We start from the raw sequence: 19,373 nt of genomic DNA on the forward strand, positions 1-19,373 counted from the left end.
GAGATTTTGCAGGCACACTTATAAATCACTACATGCCTATCCATTCCTATTATTTGTTTGATCAAGCCCTTAATCATGAAATTGACATTAACTCACTTTAACTGTTGCAATGAAAACTCTAACTCATCTTTTCTACCTTCCTTAAAATCATATAGGTTGCTCAATTAAATAACTTGGAAGGCTGATTACCACAGGAAGTGGGTGATTTATTATGAGTGAAAAATAAAAATAAAAAAATACAGATGAGATTATCTTAAAAAAAATATGAATTTTTCATTTAAACAGTGAGAGTACATTTCTTATGTTTCCTGGGTATATTAACTTTTCTTTTTTTTTTAAATAAATATCTGAACTATAGTGGTAAATCACTAAAATATCACATTCATTAGTCTTCATTCTCTGAAGTTCTCAAACCTCTCATAGGCATGCTTATCTGATCCAAAAATAAATGTATGTCTGCATTTTAATTATAACAATAACAATTAATGTATACCTGCATTTTAACAATTAGATACTTTTGCTCTTTTGCCCATAGAACCTGGGGTTCCCATACCCAGGCAAAGTTTCCTCTGTGGGAGGAAGCTGTGTATTGGAACAGTTCTACAAGTGTTTGCTTCACTCCTTGCCAAAGATCATCTACTTGTGTTGAAACTAAACCAGAACAGTCATCACCATACTAGTTTTTCAAACTTCCCTTCCCTTACTTTCATTACCTTAATAAAAGCTAACAAACATTTGGTAAAAAGTGTATTTTTTATCTACTCTCTATTGTTTTTCCTTCTATTAAGGTTCCTTTTTACCAGTATAGCTCTGTTTTGTTCAGGCTTCTCCATTTTTCCTATCATTTCCATTTATTCTCTCTGTGTTACACTTGTTTCCTTCTCTTTACTTTGCCCATTGATATGCACAGTTCTTTCACTGTGATAGTTAAGGCAAGTAACTTTACTAACTCATGTGGCTTGTAATAAATGTCTCTGACTGTGAGAGGTAGCAATAAAATGATAGGAAGACCATTTTCCTGGTCAGCTGTCAATCTGGGTGTCCCAAAGCGGTTACTGTAGAGAAAACCCTAAGGTACTAAAGTCGATCTATCAAGCAATGAGATTCTGGGAAGGTTTAACAAAGGTGTAACTGAGACTAAATTAATAAACGGCATGGTCATTGTGTGCTTCTGTATTCAATTTGTGCAGCTCTGTGTGGTTGAACTGTTGAGCTCATAACTTTCTGCTTGCCATCTAATTGCAGATAATAATCACATAAGAATGATAATAAGAACAAAAAAGTTGCCATAAGTCTTACAGCACCTAGCACTGCTGTGCGCTTCTCCTGTGTTTTCTCATGCCAGCTAATAATGAGACATGATATGGTATAACATACAGCCTAATAGAGTGGTGCAACTTAAGCATGACTTCTAGTTCTTCACATTTAAAATATTCTCACAGAAATTTATCAGCTGTTCATGATGAACAATTCTATCTTAATTTAAAAGCCTAGAAATAAGCAAATAGTAATGTATCAGACATTTTAAACAAATTTTTTTGGGATCTGTTTTTGAAACTTAAATATGTCTCTTGCCCCATAAAGCTGATTTAGTGAAAAGGAAAGGGAGTAGCAAATCATTAGGGAGAATTCTGGGAGTGCTTACACGAACAAGATTTTCCGGTTGCTCAAGAAAAGCTTAAGAGCAGCTTGGCGGAGCGAGAAACACTGATTGTTTGGCTCTCTGATGTGGATCATTACTCCCTGTAACTTATTTCCATTGTAACTTTACTCTTTAAAACTTTTATTTCCATTGTTTTAGTAGCTTTGGTATTTTAATTCTGTGAAATGGAAAATTGAACTATACAGAAGTGATGTACCCAAAGTCCCACCATGAGCCAATAACACCTGTATGAATAGAATTCAAGTATAATGCCTTACAGTCTTGTGCTGTAGTTCCCACCTACCGTGGGTTTTAGATGTTTTATTTTTAAGACAGGTTACAGATTACTAGATACTGATGAACCAGCTTGCTTTACAGCTATTCTTATATCATTCTATATGATTCAGGTGAACATATTTTGAAAATAGAAAACTGAACATCAGACAAGGGAAAAGAATGAGGAATAATGTCTGAAGTGGTCTCTAATGTTCATGAATTTAGTCAAATTTAATCATGCTGCTGGACTTGGATTGTAGCTTCCTTAAAGTTGTTAATTTTCAAGAATTGAAAAAAAATCGTAAATCATTGGAATTATTTTTTAAAAAATATTTATCTTAGAATGTGAAAAGAAGCAAAATAAGATGGAAGGGCATCAAGACACATTTTTGTATGCAGGGTTATGAAAAGGTTTTTATTATGTAGTTGAGAAAATCTCCCCTCAATTGATATTACAGCTGGCAAAAACCACAGAGTGGAGTGCAAAGGTTAAGAAGGCTAAAGCAATAACATTTAAAAAAATGAATAATTTAAAGAGGAAAATGTCATGCATAATGAATAAAAAGAAATCCTGCTTGAGATTTGGGATTCATTCATTTGTTATACTATGAAATTTAGTTGGCAATGTTGCAATTCCAGCTTGCCTCATATAAGTACAGTTCGGATCAACGCATTAGTGCCTTGGTGCGTATAGTCCTATTGCTGACTCTTTGCCTTGAAATCCATTAAATTTTAGTATATCCTACTTAACTCTAAGTGGTCACAAAAGATTCATAATTTTGAGGTAAGCTTTTGGTGAAAATAATTGTGAGTTGAAAGAATTTTCCCTAATGATCATGTTTGTCATTGTGCTTTATATTCTGTGTTCTTTGTCCTTGAGAGACCATAAGCAGAAATAAACTTCTAAAATCTGCACTAAGTAGTTAATTGCTCAAAGCTACGGAAAAGTGGTGTGTGGCTAAAGTAGGAAGAGTACAGCCTCTGGACTTCCATTTCAGATGATTCAAAAGTAGAAAGTAAAACAAACACACAAAAAAATCTAGACAGTTATTTGAAAAGGCTGTAACATGATGTAATCTATTATTAAATAAAGCCAAACTTTAATAATATAACATAATCCTTTTATTTAATGTGTAATACTAATGAGGAGGAGTCTGTCTTGTATGTCCAGTCATACTATGGATTTCCGCCTAACAGGTTTCCATTGGTTCCTTTAGGTTTTGGTTTCCTGTGATGTTTTGAGAATCTGTATGACAGAATGCCTTATTATTTGCACAGGAGCTGTGGGTATTTGAAGAGCATGATTATCTCTGCATGATTATCTCTGCCATTTAAATGATATTACTTCTCCTTTTCGGTTCCTATCTAGACCACCATAAAATTATAGTAATTCTCAGTTTTTGGCAAGTACAAATGTGACAAAGCAGATTCTTCCACAAAAAGGTACTGGGGAAGAGATATAACAGGGGGGTGAGGCAGAGCAAATATCTCTCAGGTCACCCCTCATCTCTTAAAATGCTGAAAAAAGTTTCTTTGGGAACCTGTACTGGTATTTTGCTTGTTTGTCGTGTGTGTGCAACAATTCTTTTAAGTTGACTAAATATTTCATTTTGCATCGTATATAACTCAAGCCACAATATGTCAAGGTTAATTGCTTATTCAGTTTCTTCTGATTGGAAGTGACATCCTTTAGTTAGCAAAGATGCAACTATTTATGTGTCAGGTGATGCTGTAGCTGTTATCTGAGGCACCACAGCTCATTCATTTTGCATTTGCTAGTTGTTTTCTGACACATTTAGGTTGAGTAAACCTGATTCTTCTCCTATGCTGTCATGAATTAGATAAATATTAACTGAAATTAGTAGTATTACATAAGTCTAAGCTGTTCAGAGCAAGTGTGCCCAGAATGAGATAGTTTGTTATTTGCATGTTTTTTTTTGTGTGTGTTATCACTGAACTTGGCCTACAGCTTTTGAAAGGAAACTCTTACTCCATATTTTGCTTGGTCCTGAATTTAACATATCACTTGAGCTATGATGGTATTAATGTTTTTCCTCAATATTCAGGTGTTTTTAAAATGAAGTTTTAACTTCATTTGTTTGTGCGTATGATTGATTTCATTGATTTTTATCACGCAGGGAGTGTAACATGTACAAGGCTGTGGAAGTCTGTGGTGAATTAGTAGTGCAAAATTATATATACATCACTAACACCCATTATAATGTATTTGCAATTCTACAATACTATGAAGGAGTCTAACAAATCTAAACCTAGTGAAAATTACATATTTTGTACATGCAGAACTGATTTTTCAATTACTTCAGCCTTTTTTAGGTCCTAATCCAAATCCTGATGAAATCAATGGGAGTTTTTCCATAGACTTCAGTAAGCTTTGGCTCAGACCCCCAGTTTTCATTTTTTTCAAATAGATTTGCCAAAAATCTGCAGAAAGCCAGGCACTTGGAAAGTTTTCACTTGCAATGTACAGCTGGTTTTGAGTTGCACACAGAAAAGTTCCCAATGCTTTTTTGAGACATAAAAAACAGTTTTAAGGTCTTATAACTTTAGTAGGTAGAAGATTGGCCTTAACATTTAAAGCAGAAATTGCCTTGAGTCTTAGTGAAAGGTTGACAATTTCCATACTGGAAGGATTATTTTCAAAATGTATAAATACAGGATAACAAAGCTTAAGATGATGATCTTATTGTAAGTTCGGCTACAGTTTCCTGAGGTGACTCAGGGTGGTTTTCACTGCCTCTGGTGGTTGGATCAGTGTGCTTGGCAGTAGATGTGGTTGGACAGGCTGGGTTTTAGAGAGCAGCGGCACAGCCTGTGCCTCTGCAAGCATAGCTCATACCCTTTCCTATCAACCTAAAACAAAAATCAACCTAAAATGAAAACAGTGGCATGTTAAGTTAGTGTCTTGTGTTGTGGATGACACTCAGTGAAGTATAGAATCTCTCTCAATTTCCCTTTTAATTTTTGAGTGATCACCTCCAGCACAGATAGGGTGCAGACCTGGCTGCTGTAAAGCTCTTCAGACATTGTGAATTGCACCCCAAGGCCTTGATGGCTTTTTCTCAAGGAGAAAAGAGGTGACCTCTTCCTGAATCCAAATGCGCAACGGTGTTACAAAGTTGTGCATCATTAGTATTGAACTTGGACTTCTTTTTCTTAATTTTTAAAGAAGTGTCTTTGAAGACCGGTTAAGTTTATGACTGTATCACTTTACTTTGTGAGCAGTCAACTGGTAGTCTGCTCATGAGATTGGTATGGATGGTTCAGCCAGTGTTCATGGGGTAAGCCAAGGTTCATAAATTCATGTTTCCCTTGCCCCTGTGTTTATTCAGATTCACCCAGCTCTAACACTTTCATCTGGTATTTCAGCTGGAAAATGTAATAAAATCAAACATAAGGTGCTTCATAATACTGGCAAATGTGAAAATTCTTTAAAATAGTTCTCTTTCTCAAATTGTATCACTGGCTGAACCACAAACAGCAGTGGTAAGGGGGTAAGCAAAAATGAAAAACTGCTTAAACTTAAATTGCAAAGATTGTTTTGATTCAGTTACACTTTGAAACAAAGATTTAGCTCACCCTCAGCTATTTAGAATGATGATAAAACACTAATAAAAGTAATGCTTAGTTAAGTAAATAATGCACAGTTAGTTTCTTGTAGGGCTATATAAACCTCCAAAAAAATGGTCTAAAAAAATAAATTTAAAACAATAAAAAATGCAGGCTTGATGAGTTTCATGTGATTAACGTAGTAAGATGCATTTTTGTTGCGTCTACCATGTGTTGTAAGTACAAATACCACAGCAGAGTGCATTGCCAGTGTCTCTGTCTTTTGATGAAAAATGTACTTTATTAATTTTGACCTTCACAAGTCTGACTATTTTTACACTCGAAGAAAACTAGTTAACTGTAAATTACAGATATCACTGAAAGTGGTATTACCTCAAAGTTGGGATATGATTGGGGGATGTTCCACTGTATTAATTGAGTTTCCATTTTAATGACATACTGTCTTCTATGTAACAATAAGCAGCTGTGTCACACTGTGCGTTTCAAAGAACATTTATTCAACCCTTAAATTTACCATTAAAGATCAAAGAGAGGATCTTATGTATATGGATGATGAAGGATGCCTCAATTCAAATGGATGGCTGAACAGAAATAGTGGAACTAGAGGGTAATAAATATTGTGAACAACCTTTCTTTAATGCAAGTTATGTGGTGCTCAACTATATTGAATTTTATAGCTGTACTGAGAAATATTTTATTATTATCTTAAAACTGCATCAGAGTACTGATAAGCATGTGTCTCTTCTAGTGCTTTAAATATAAACTTTTCAGTCAAAAAGGATTTTTTTTTTTCTAATGATAAAAATTGCTGGTGACATTCTTAAAAGCAGCTTAGAAATAAATGGATTCTTGAATTACATATAGGAACTTGTGGAGAATGTTTCAGAGTAAAGTCTGGCTAAATGATCAGGGTGTTCCTTCTGATCTTAAAATCTATTTAAATACGTATGAATTAGTCTCTTTGTTTTTTTATCTTCTCTAAAATGCAGAGGATTTTTCATAACGAAAGTAGCCATTAGGGGAATTAGGTGGCAGTTCAAGGATACTTAAATGGAGTTACGAGATTATCATATGAATTAGGTGATTGATAAAGCAGGCAATAACGTCACGGTTAGGAGTTGAGCAGGAAATTAAAGTTAATGGAGTAAATTGTTAGATATGCTGGGTCTGATTACTTTTTACTGTAAACAGCTGAGAAGAAGGAAATTCTATGGAGTAATATAAGGTGGAGTCTAACCACAATCTTATGATAAAGTAACTAGATGTTCAAACCTAGCAAAGGGCACGTTATGTGTTATAGATAGAAGGATCACAGGAACATAGGAAAATCCAGTGGACTTTGATCTAAAAGTCCTTCTGAAAGCAAGACAGGTTCTTCTGGTGTCTGTGGCAATAAACAACTGACATTTTCCTACAAAGGCACTATATTGACCAAATTAAATACTTTGCAATACAATCCAAGTCAGAGGAGTGCAAATTAATGAGTTCCGATTGATTATTTCATATAATTAGTTATTGAGGGAAAAGTGCTTGTTCTACAATCTTCTTAAAACAAATTTCCCTAATATTTTAGAATAAAAAATACAGGTATCTTTCTGCCAAAAAGAACCTTAGTTTTAGGTCGTCTTTGCAGCACATTAAAAGCAGAGTTGTATTCTAGTGTAGTGTAAAATTGATTCTCATGTGGTTAACTTGATTCTCTCTGGCTATTGAATTGCATATACATGAGATTATTTTGTTTAGTGTAGTTACAGTGTGTATTACAAGCTCTGTGTAGAAATGTAAGAGGTGTTTAGTTATACTGTTCGTGGTTAGGCTATTCTTAATGCAAGTTCGTGCTATGTAGAATATATTCCTTCAGGTATGTGCTTTGTAGGAAAGTAGGAAGCTTTCTGCAATATGACTATGCCAGAACAATAAAATACTGCAGTTCTTGGATTGAACTTTTCATTTCTTAACGCAGGCTGGCCACTTCAGCAGGTATGAACATCAGTGATTGGTTATGAATGGTAAGGGAGCAATAATTATTCATTTGCAGATTAGCAGTAAGGTTATATACAGGAGAGCTTTGGTCCATCTGACTCTTTGCTAAGATGAAAGAAAGATCTTGGCTGTGAGTGCTGTTTGCTTGTGTTGTAATATTTTTGGTAAGTCAGTGGTTTACCTTGGTAGAATGAAAAAGGAATAGTTATAAAGGTATATACAATCGAGACTCTACATGATAGGTTGCATTAAGAAATTCTCGTCTGGCTCAGCAGTCTTATCCTTCTGAACAGTGAACTAATTGCTTTGATCAACAAGATAAGGGTGAAATCTTGGCCCCATTGAAATCACTGGGAGTTTTTCCATTGACTTAATTTAGCCAGGATTTCTCTCATTTATTTGACAGTAGTGTATGTTATTGTTTTTAACTATTTTCATCTAGTGGGTGGTAACCTACTCACTTAGCAGAATGCATGGGAAAACTCTGAAATAAACTTTAAAAAGTACATTCAGAGTTGGAATTCACTTCTTCAGGTAGGACTTCCTTCAGTGTTTGGGTAAAAAGGAAGATACAGGTGATGTTTGTAGCTCATTAGAGATTTGGTGTTAGTAAACATGGTAATACAAATATTGAATTAAATTCTGGGAGAATAAAGAAATACAAATTCAGGGTACTATAAAAAGCCTCTTTTTTTTTTTTTTCCCCTACAACTTTGGCACAATGATGGGAATGCTATTGTCTTGTCTTCATGACAAGTACAGAGATAAAGGTGTAAAGAAAATATTAAATTACATTAATTCATTCGCGTTAATTCCTGCTGAGCACTGAGTAGGAAATATGTGACATGTAGTATTAATAGCTCGACCAAACCTTTTGCAAAGGCTGACTTTAGCAGCTGCCACAAAATGTGAAATTGAAATATATTTCCCCTACTAGTTATTTTTGTTTGAATTCTTCAAATGAGAACAAGCTAAGAATCATGGAGAAGAGGAAAAATTCAAAGAATTTGAACATAATTTAATTACAGTTGTAATTGTACATTACAATTGCATTTAATGCAACTCAAATACAAATAATCTAATGATACTTTATTGCTACAGCATAAGCTGTTACAGAGAGGGGTTTGTTGTGTAATCAGTGCTTAACAAATTCTGCCATTTAGCTGGTGCACAAAATATGCCACAAGTGTTAGAGAGTTCACAGGATAAAATGAATGGTCTGCTGTAAGTACCATTTCATGTTTGACAAAGTGCAGATGCTGCTGCAAGACATATTATATTTCCATAATCAATGATAGATAACAAGAATTGTTCAACAATCCATATTGTTACGTGTGCACTTAAGCTATGGGCAGATCGATAAAAAAGCATTAAGCCTGGTGCCAGCTGAAGATATTATACCTACAGGCTATTTGACTACATAACGGAAACTAAATCTGGATTTCAGTACCTCCATTTAGACAAATCATTATCTAGACAATGTCTTTTCCAATTCCTCTTTTAGTTCTGGATCATTTGGAATGGGAAAACCTATACTCAGTCAATGGAGTTTCTTGTATAGTATTTTTAATTTTTTTTTCTATTTGCAAAGGAAGTATAGCTAGTGTGTTAATGTAAATGCTGTAGAGCTCCATAATAACAATAATTTAATCATTTTATTTTTTATTTAAGATTACTACCAACTGGGGTTTGTCTGTGAAATGATGGTTGGTATACATAAAATATTGTGTCAGTGCATGGGAGTATTCTCAAGTAATTGGCAAGTTAACACTGTATTGGCCTTTCTGGGATGATTTCATTAACAGAGTTTAGAAGTTTGCCATGCTCTGTCCTGCTGTAACTGTTCTGTTCACTAAAGAAGGGTGGGGCACAACTGGGGCATTTCAGGTGCTGGTATTCGTCTTTTTTAGTTCTCTTTATGCTTTACATTAACGGTGACATACGAACATAGCAGAAGAGAAGCTGGAAAGGCAATAATGTCTTTTCACCCTTTATGCCCATGTGTGTATCTTCTGTTGCAAAACAGGATAAAACTCAACACTTCCAGGATCCCATATGTGCTTTTCTGAAGCTGGGTTTAAAGGGAAGTCCACCGGTAGCACGGAAATATTTCACTTGAGTCATGCATTGTTTTAGTTTTGCTTTGGATGCATGTGCTTCATAAGCATATGTTGAAATAACTGCTTAGTTAAAATAAGCTTTCTCAAGGCTTTCTAACCCTGTAACATATTGTCATGGGCTTGTAGAGTGTTGAGGGATCTGTTGCATTTTAGATGCTGATCTGCTTGCATAAATATTACAGAAGGAGGAAAGAATGCATTGCCCTGTAGGGAGCTGTTTGTTGAATATGAAATCATGAACAAAATTTTCAAAGTTTCAGATCAGGCCAGAATAGTAACCTTTGAAACATGAGCACTGAATCCTTAATGTAAACTTTTTCAGTCTCAACATAGGCTGCTACTGCTCTGCTTTACTTAAGATTGTAGACATGACCAAATTAAAGCAAAGCAACAGAGAACGCTTTTTTGACAGTGGTATGTATTCTTGGCCTCTGGTCACTCAGTGTGAGAAGTTAATAAGCTTAGTTATATGTGGAAGTTAAAAAATAAAATAATAAAAAAAAGCCAAGAAAATTTCCAGTGTGTTTGTTTCAGTCATTTTGAGTAGGCAGAGAGAATTAGAATGCAACAGACCTTCAGTAAGCTTTGTTATATTTTTAATACAAAGAAATTAAGCAGCATGATGTTTAGACTTTTTTTTTTTTTGGAAGTTGTCTCCCATCAAACTATTCCTTGCAATGAAGGAACTCAGGTCTTACTGAGATCAGGATGAATTTTGTTGCTGTCTCTGAGAGTAAAAGTTGATCTTGAGTGAGACAAAAATAAAATATCAGCCAAAAACATGTCACTGAATTTTCAAATGAAATATTTCTGTTATCTAATGATATAAAGAAGATAATATTTGCTAGTGTTTTTAGTCAATTTGACTCTAAAATGTTTAGTATATCTTTAAATATTGTGCACCTTGTAGAGACTAAGAAATTGCTCATGAGGTTATTAAACTGTTTTCTTAAAGCATACTGTCAAAAGAAGTCAGTATAAAAAGTCAGAGGTTTGATGGTGGCAAGATATAGTTGAATGACCTTTGGCTTACCTTTCAGATTTTTTATTTGGACTTAGTTTCTTTCAAATAATGTACAAGTAGAGAAGAAAAGTATATGCAATAAGTTAGTGCTGTGGCTAAAGATTAAAGAAAGAAGAGTATGGGGAGGAGCACTAATAGCACTATTTTAATCGGGAGCTTCATAGGGAAAAGTTCACTGAATAGCTTAAAGCATATCCACACTTACAAATAACTATCTTGGTTTGAGAATGGATTTAGAAAGTAAAAGTCAATTTCAAATCATGGGTAAGGTGATCTTTCAAACCACTAGGGTTTCTAGCCTAGAGTTAGAAGTTCTAGCATTTATTTATTTATTTATTTGTGCTTACTTCTGTAAAATAGGTGTAATGTTATGCTGGGTAGATATAAACTACACAAATACATTCTGAATCTTGACGAATTCCTTATTTTGGTTTGAAATTCTAGTTACTAACTGGATTGGTTATGACTTTCATAAGCAAGGTTAGCTTGCTGCTGAAAAGACTTTGTAATGATAAAACTATCACTTGTGTCATTGAATTCTCCTTGGAAAAAATGTTGAAGATTAATATAATTTATAAATGAAAACGGTTGCAGTACCTAGGAATAAAATAAACGTTCAGCGTTACAAATAAAGAAAGGTTTATCGTTCTGTATTACACATTAGAAAATAATAGCATATTTGAGATGAATCGAAGATCAGATATGTTGTTAATCAAATAGAGAGACTTGTCTTCAGAAGTGCAGTAGGGTATAAATGCTAAATTCAAACTATGATAGTGACAACATTAGTTTTTAAGTGACAGGTTCTTATACATAAATCTCATAAATTATTTGCATTGCAATCATATAGGGAACATTGAAACCGAGATCTAGTGATGTGGCTGTTTTTCCATGTACATAAACGGATGTGTCATGAAGCATGTGTATATTAAGTGATAAGATTATTGACAAGAATGTAGGTGTGACTACACTCAGAGAAGGTACAATGCAACGGTACACAACAAGCCTGTGAATAAAACTGTGCTATCTCAGATAAATGAGGAAAAAACCCCAACACTTTTTGACACTTTCATTACTTCGCAGCATTACTTCATTTTGAAGTTATGAAATGCTCTTAAAAGACCATTTGGTAAGGCCCACCCTTTCATGGCTGTATGCCCAAGAACTTTTTCTGGCTACCATATTCACCGGAAGACATTTCTTTCACGAAGTCCTGCATCACCAGCTTTCTCACCAGCACAAAAGTAAAGTATGTGAAATCTGTGTCTCTTTACACATGCCATATAATATACACTTGGTTGTAGTTATTGCAGAAGCATTCAAGTCACACACTTATATGGAATGGAGTTTGTCCTCCTCACTATACACATCTTAAGCTTATGTTGCATTACTGCAGTTATTTTTGAACTTGTGGTATGTTTAAGAATAGAGGTCTTGTTAAAGGAAGTCTTAGATGGGGCCTGAATCTTCTTGAAGGTAAGGAGCATGATCTTAGTAGGAAAGGCAGTGGATGGAAGTCAGAACACTAGGAATTCATGTTAGTTATAAGATGGTAAAATATTTTTTGTTATGTCAAGTACTGGAACAGGTTGTCCAGACAGGTTCCTGAATCTTCATTTTGGAGATAAAGTAAATTTGGTAAGTCTCTGAGCAACCTGGTCTAGCTGGACCTGCTGTGATCAGAGATTTGGACTAAGTGGCCTCCAGAGGTCCCTTGCAACAAATTATTTGTGCATTTTACTGTTGTGTTAATTTCAAGCTAGGTGAGTTCCCAGATCTGACACATCACACAGCTTCAAGTATACCTTTGTGCCTGCACAGGGGAGGGTAATGGGGACCAAAAAATGGAATGGTAAACTGAGCTTCCTGTTTTATTGAAGACTCGGATGACTCTAAACTTGCTTATTCTGTCCTTTTTTTCTTGAGTGCTGTGATTGTGCAATGTAATCTGTAAAATTTGGTCACTTCAATTCATGCTTCTCTCCAGTTTCGGGTTTTGTCTAATATTTTTATTCACAGTTTGAATAGCATATCTGAACCTTTAATCTTCAGATTGCTTTCTTATGACTACCTTGAAGGCAAGGTACAGATTTCTAAATTGTTTCATTTAATTTATGCATTACAAGATTTATGTTTAGTTTGCCATGGACTTTGTTGAACATGTACTAATGTACAAATAAAACAAATTTTATTTTTTTTTTGAGAGAAAAGGGATTGTGGTTACCCTTATCATATAACTGTCACTTTGTACTTTAACAGAATTCAGGGTATCCTGTCACAGTTACAAAAATGATTTTTAAAATCCCTTGTCCCTGTCCGGCTAAAAGATGATCCTTGAAACCTGGAGAGTTGATTTAGAGAACTAAATAAGCATAAGACATTAAAATAGCTGGTTGAGAACATCTCTGTATTCCACTTGCTCTGTCACTCTATCATGTTGGACAGTAGCACAAATGTCAACCTTTTTAGAAGATGAAACAGACGTTAACCTGTGCCTTCATATATAAAAATCCACTTTGTTTCAGACACAGCCTTTTGTTATAAAAACATAGAATCATAGAATATCATGTGTTGGAAGGGACCCATAAGGATCATCAAGTCCAAATCCTGGCACCGCACAGGTCTGCCCAAAAGTTTAGACCATGTGACTAAGTGCACAATCCAATCGCTTCTTAAATTCAGACAGGCTTGGTGCAGTGACTGCTTCACTGGGGAGCCTGTTCCAGTGTGCAACCACCCTCTCAGTGAAGAACCTCTTCCTGATGTCCAGCCTAAACTTCCCCTGCCTCAGCTTAACACCGTTCCTGAGGGTCCTATCACTGGTGATTACGGAGAATAGGTCACCTGCCTCTCCACTCCCCCTCGCGAGGAAGTTGTAGACTGCGATGAGGTCCCCCCTCAGCCTCCTCTTCTCCAGGCTGAACAGGCCCAGTGACCTCAGCCGCTCCTCCCCTCAGAAACAGACCTTGCTTTTACTAAAGAGGAGGTTGGATTTGAACATAGTTCTTCCTAAATATTTATTATCTTATAGTGAATGTAATTCATTTGATGATATTAACCAAGTGGAGTCTTTCCTTCCTCTCTGAAAAGTTCAGTGCCAAGGTTCTCCTGAGTTATTTGAGACTTTTAGGAGCATGGTTTCTCATATCTTTAAATACCATGTGTTTGGTAGAAAGGTACTTAGCAGTTTTGTAAAGTCAGTTCTCTTTGGGGTGCTTCACAAAAGGAGACAAAGGTGCCTTTTTGTTTCAGAAATATGAAACTTGTGTGATGATGGTCATTGCCATTTTTATTTCCTGTGTGTCCCATTTTTATTTCCGATGTGTCAGTCTTAGACCTGCCAATTAATGATTGCTTCAGGCTGTTGCACAGCAGTAAAGTACTCAGATTGTGTCTCAATATGGTGATACTAGGAATAAATTCATTCTAAAAATCAAAATCTCAGAGATTTTAACATTATAAAGGGTTGAACTAGCATAAGATAACACCGATTTGGTCAGTGGAGTATATGGTAAATAATATGTCATGGATATTTCTTATTCCAATATTGGAGCAAAGATAGTTTATTAACATATGATTCATTCTTAGCTCATAGTGCAATTAAAAATCATAGAGTTGATCAGTAAGTAAAACTGAAACTTCTGCTAGACTAAACAAATATAATGTAACTCAGGTCTTGTATGTCATTGACAAATCTGGTATTTTGGTACTATAGATGAGAAAGTAGAAATTTACAAAACCAATGTGCTGTCTTTGATATATCTGAAAGAAATATAAGCATTTACAGCAAAGTTTGCATTTCAAGTATGGAAGGAAACCTTTTCATTATAAAAAGGAGAATTCTATTTTTCTTTTTAATGCTTTGAGCACTTATGAAGAAGTTGAGGAAATCAAAGGATCCATATGCTGTTTAGCTTGGCCAAAGAGATGTTTACTGGGTTCATTTCAGATAGTACTGAAGGAAGATGCTTGTATCCATGTTTATTTCATCACTGAGTTGCTTATTTCCAAGTAATATTGGTGATGCAGAAAAAGAGGCTATCTCATTACTCTCTTAAAAATGCATTTGATTACTTGTATTTAATTTCTGTAGTTGGCATTTTTGTATTTTATGGTCAGATGTCTCTCCAAATGTAAATTTAGTAAGTTTGTTTGCCAAATACTTTTGGGAACCAAAATTGTCAGAACTAGAGTTTTTAAGTGTCTTGCAATATCACTGCTGTGTTCTTAATGAAATACTTACAGATAATAGGATAATTTCAGGTTTATCTATTAGTATTCTAAACCTGTTTTGTCCAGTATTCCCTGTAGCTTCTATTTGGAGGGAGTCGGGGGAAGGACAGAAAAGAAATTCCCAATTCACAAGCTCCATCTCTGTGTTACAATGAGGTAATTAAAAGCCATTCATAAATGCAGTAATTTTCTCCTACTGTTTCTGTTCAGAGGCTGTTCAAAACTCTTGCTCTCTTGGTAGTCAGAAACTTTCTAATTTCAAGTCAAAATTAATTTATTATCATTTCCCTCTTGTTTCAAGAGTGCCTTTTATTTCACCAGACATTAAGGATTTCTGTCCAATTGTATTATTGGTAAAGATCAGTCAGTTCCATTTTCAGTCCTCTTAGCTAAGCAAGACTGATCCTGTGCTCTGCATGTCTATAAGGTAATTTATTCCCATATGATCTTAGTAACTTTCAAGTGATTTTTTGCAGATTTATTTAATCTTTCATGAATATGGTAACAAGAATTGAGCGCAGATGTTTTACCAGTGCCTTGTTCAGTAGCATTACTACTTTCTTGATCTTTCTTTGGAACATTCTCTCTCAGGTGGATCTCAGCATTGCATTCACCTTTTTCAAGGTTATCACACTGGAGCCTATTTTTCTTTCACTTATCATCCTGTGATTACTTCGGTGGCTATCATAGCTTCTTTCATTTCCATGGCATCACCATTTCTGATAATATCAATTCTTCTCATAATATTAAAACAACTGCAGTTGGTGTTGAGATCTGATCCTGCTGGTCTGTAATTATTTTGAAGGTTTGTCTGTTAAACTACTTTACAATCCTTTTCCAAATTGACCAATTCTGCAAACTACTCTTTCAGTATCCCATCACATTACTGCTGTGAAGTATTACTCTGCCACTTTAATCGTTCCTTTCTGAGTAACATATATCCTTCAGCACCCACATTTGTCTCAATTATTATTCCATTGTCTTCTGTTATCCGCAGTATGTATGATATTTCTTATCAGTAGTTTTTGTTCCTGTATTCTTGCCCAAATCCATGTATCGATATACAACTTAAATACTTTTTCTTTGATTTCACTCAGTGAAATCCTAATCTGGATTAGGAATTAAGACCCTCATTAACTGTTTCTGTATGATTACTGTTCAGTCAAGGCTGTCACAAACATCCAAAAGACTCTATGTAGTGAGTCCTCATGCAGAAAACTGCTAATCTATAATTTCATACTCATAGCTGGGGCAAAAATCCCATTCTCATTAACCTGCATCTTCCCCTCATCATTATAAATGTGTAAACAGTGCTTTTCTTAGGTCAATATGTCTGTGTGTTTACTTGAAAGGACATAGTTGTCTGTTGCTCCAAACCTGTCTGAGAAACCTTGAAGGTCTTGTAGTATGGTTGTATCACAGAATGCTTGGAAACACTCCCAAGTTACAAAACTGCAAACAAACCATAAAGCCACAGAGCTGCCCAACCGAAAAGGACCTGGGGGCATTCATTGATAGCCAGCTGAATATAAACCAGCATAAGAAGGTCAACAGTTTCCTGTCTTGTATCAGAAACAGTGTGGCCAGCAGGATCAGGGAGGTGATTGTCCCCCTGTACTCGGCTCCGGTGAGGCTGCAGCTTGAGTACTGTGTTCAGTTTTGGGCCCCTCACTGCAGGAAGGACATCGAAGCCCTGGAGTGTATCCAGAGAAGGCAATGAAGCTGGTGAAGGGTCTAGAGAAAAAGTCTGATGAGGAGTGGCTGAGGGAGCTGGGGTTATTTGGCCTAGAGAAAAGGAGGCTCGAGGAGACCTTATTGCTCTCTATAAATATCTCAAAGGAGGTTGTAGTCAGGTGGGGATAGGTTTCCTTTCCCAAGCACCAAGTGATAGGACAAGAGGAAATGGCCTCCAGTTATGCCAGGGGAGGTTAACATTGGATGTTAGGAAAAAATTGTTCACTGAAAGGGTTGTGAAGCATTGGAAAAGGCTTTTTCCTGGGGAAGCGGTTGAGTCACCACTCCTGGAAGAATTCAAAAGATATGTAGATGTGGTGCTTAGGGTCATGGTTTAGTGGTAGACTTGGCAGTGCTAGGTTAATGGTTGGACTTGATGACCATAGAAGTCTTTTCCAACCTAAAAGATTTTGTGATTCTGTGATTTACTCTCTTCAACTTCTGCCTGTGGGGAATGAGGACATGCTCTTCCCTCACTAATAAGACCAAATTTTGTATGTTTATACTTATGCATGCAAATATATAACATCTATGTATGCGTCTGCATGCATCTTCACCTTAGAGAATGTTTCATATGTGTATTTCAGGAAATACAAAAATGTTTCAACTGTTAATAGGATAAAAAAAAAAGTCTAACCTGTTTAGAATTCTGAGTACCAGTAGGGTTTGATATCAAGACTACAACAGTCAAATCTAGCCTGCTCAGAGCTAGAAAAATGTCTTATTGAGAACAAAATATTTATTCCACACATATACATACAGGAAGGTATATATATGTATTATGTATTTATATGCACAAAATGAATTTATATATGTATTAAAAACAAACAAACAAAAAAACACACAGTAATAAAAAAGCCCTTGCATATTCCTCCTCTTGCTCCCAAAAAAGGTAGTATGAAATATTGTTTATTACTGAATGAAGAATGTTGTGCCCTGAAAATATGTTGAGGACAGCATATTATGTAACTCCTGCTACTACAGTATTTAAGCATTTTGAAAAAACAAACAGAACTGTATTGTTGTGCTGAATGGAAGCTGCAGTTAGCAGCACACTAAATATGGGGAAAAGGACATGAGCACAAGTCAGAAACAAAATACCAGGTGTTATGCAGGCAGCATACTCCTAAAAAAAAACAGTGATTTTTATAGTTATGGTGTTTCTCAGGAGTGAGTCTTCCCCTTGAATAGTTCTTGTTACAAGCTGATTTTTTATACTGTTATATAAAGGCAGATGGAAATTCTCCAAGCACCACACTACTCAGTAATAATTACCTCTTCCAGCACACACTGGAACACAGAGCATATTTTTCAGCTGGTCCATGCTCATCAGATGAATAGGTAGTTAGAAGGAACAGTAGATTTGTGTGATTGAAGTACAACTGCTACCATTCATCCTTTGTTCGTATTGAGTAACAGATGACTTCTGGTAGATGTTCATTGGCCTTATATAGTTTAGTGTTATTGCATTCTCAGTCCTGCGTAAGGAAAGGTACTACTGAATATTGATTTTGAATGTGTTCCTGGCTGAATGTCCAGTAATGTTTCTTTAATGAAAAAGGCTGTTAGATCTGTTTTTAGCAATGTGTTTCCCAATGCCATTCATATGACTTGCATACCACACGCCCTGAACCTCATTCTGGAATAATGGCCAAGACAATTTGACCATTTAAACAGCATGGTTGTTCCCTTGAAAAGGTTGTACTGCCAAAGTACCCTGAACTTACTAAGTAAAGATTTTACAAATTCAGGTGTGTTCAAAATATTTGAACACGCTATGAGCTCAATTAGAAGCCACACATGATCGGTGTAAATTATTAACGTAGTATTTCTGCATTGTTCTCAATGCAAATAGTAGCAATTACAGTAGCAATGCAACATATTATAGGATAAACTATTGAATTTGTAATCTGGAAGTCTCATTAAGAAACATTTCAGTAACACAAGGGTAAAACATAACATCAAACTGGTATCTTTCTTTGTACTCCCATTGAAAATATATTTTTGTGACCTACAATGATCTTGGGTGCATCCTCAGTAATGATAATTTTTCATTAAATTATTATTTTACAGGAATGTAATACAGAAATGTTTCATCATTTTGTTGATTCTGGTTAAGTCAAATCAGGCACAAAGAACAACAGTTTTGTGATTAAGTAATTGTAGCCATGCTATTGGACTTGAATGCTATCTTCAGAAATCTGTAGCTGATTAGTTAGTGACTACATTTTACTAGAAAATGCTTGAACTAAAACTGGGATGTTCTGTGAAGTGTTGTCTTCATTTTCAGTGAGAACCATTTAAAAAAAATCCTCTCTTCTTGCATGCTGCAGTGGAAATATGCTTGCATTTCACTATTCAAATGAAGGATTCTAACAGACCCAGTCTGTGAATGGCTGTTCCCTGAACCTCATCATACTCCCAGATATGTAGTGTTTTCTTCTATAAATTTAGTTTTACATTCCTTCTGAGAATAAGTAGTAGAATTGATAGAAGTAATAGAACAACTGTTTTACAACTAACTATCTCTAATGCCTTGGACAAAGAAACACAACTGAATATGGTTTTGTGTATAGTTTTGGAGTCACTATGAAACAATTTTGCTGTTTAGGTTATTTCCATTGTTACAGAGGAATTACATGGATGAAAACATTACATGTTACATGGATGAAAAAACTTGTTTACAGAACTTCTGCGCTTTCTGCTCACATTTTGAATCTCTTGCTGCCAAAGACTGCTCAGGAAGCATTTTTTTTCTTCTTTCTGTAGCCTC

At 35.3% G+C, this 19,373-nt stretch overlaps 1 protein-coding gene across 6 annotated transcripts in view; it reads left to right on the forward strand.

Moving 5' to 3' along the window:
- Positions 1-19,373, forward strand: part of BBS9 (Bardet-Biedl syndrome 9) — a 321,265-nt gene that overhangs the window by 178,372 nt on the left and 123,520 nt on the right. The window contains exon 22 of one of the 6 annotated variants that reach the window (XM_040548844.1): positions 14,933-15,022. The exons of the other annotated variants lie outside the window; for them this stretch is intronic. Within the exon in view, the coding sequence (XP_040404778.1) occupies positions 14,933-15,021 (89 nt within the window). The 3' untranslated portion in view covers position 15,022. Of the gene's footprint in view, positions 1-14,932; positions 15,023-19,373 lie in introns of those variants that run through there. 6 annotated transcript variants of the gene reach the window in all.

This window comes from Cygnus olor, chromosome 2 (genome assembly GCF_009769625.2).
Source record: "Cygnus olor isolate bCygOlo1 chromosome 2, bCygOlo1.pri.v2, whole genome shotgun sequence".
Lineage (NCBI taxonomy): Eukaryota > Metazoa > Chordata > Aves > Anseriformes > Anatidae > Cygnus > Cygnus olor.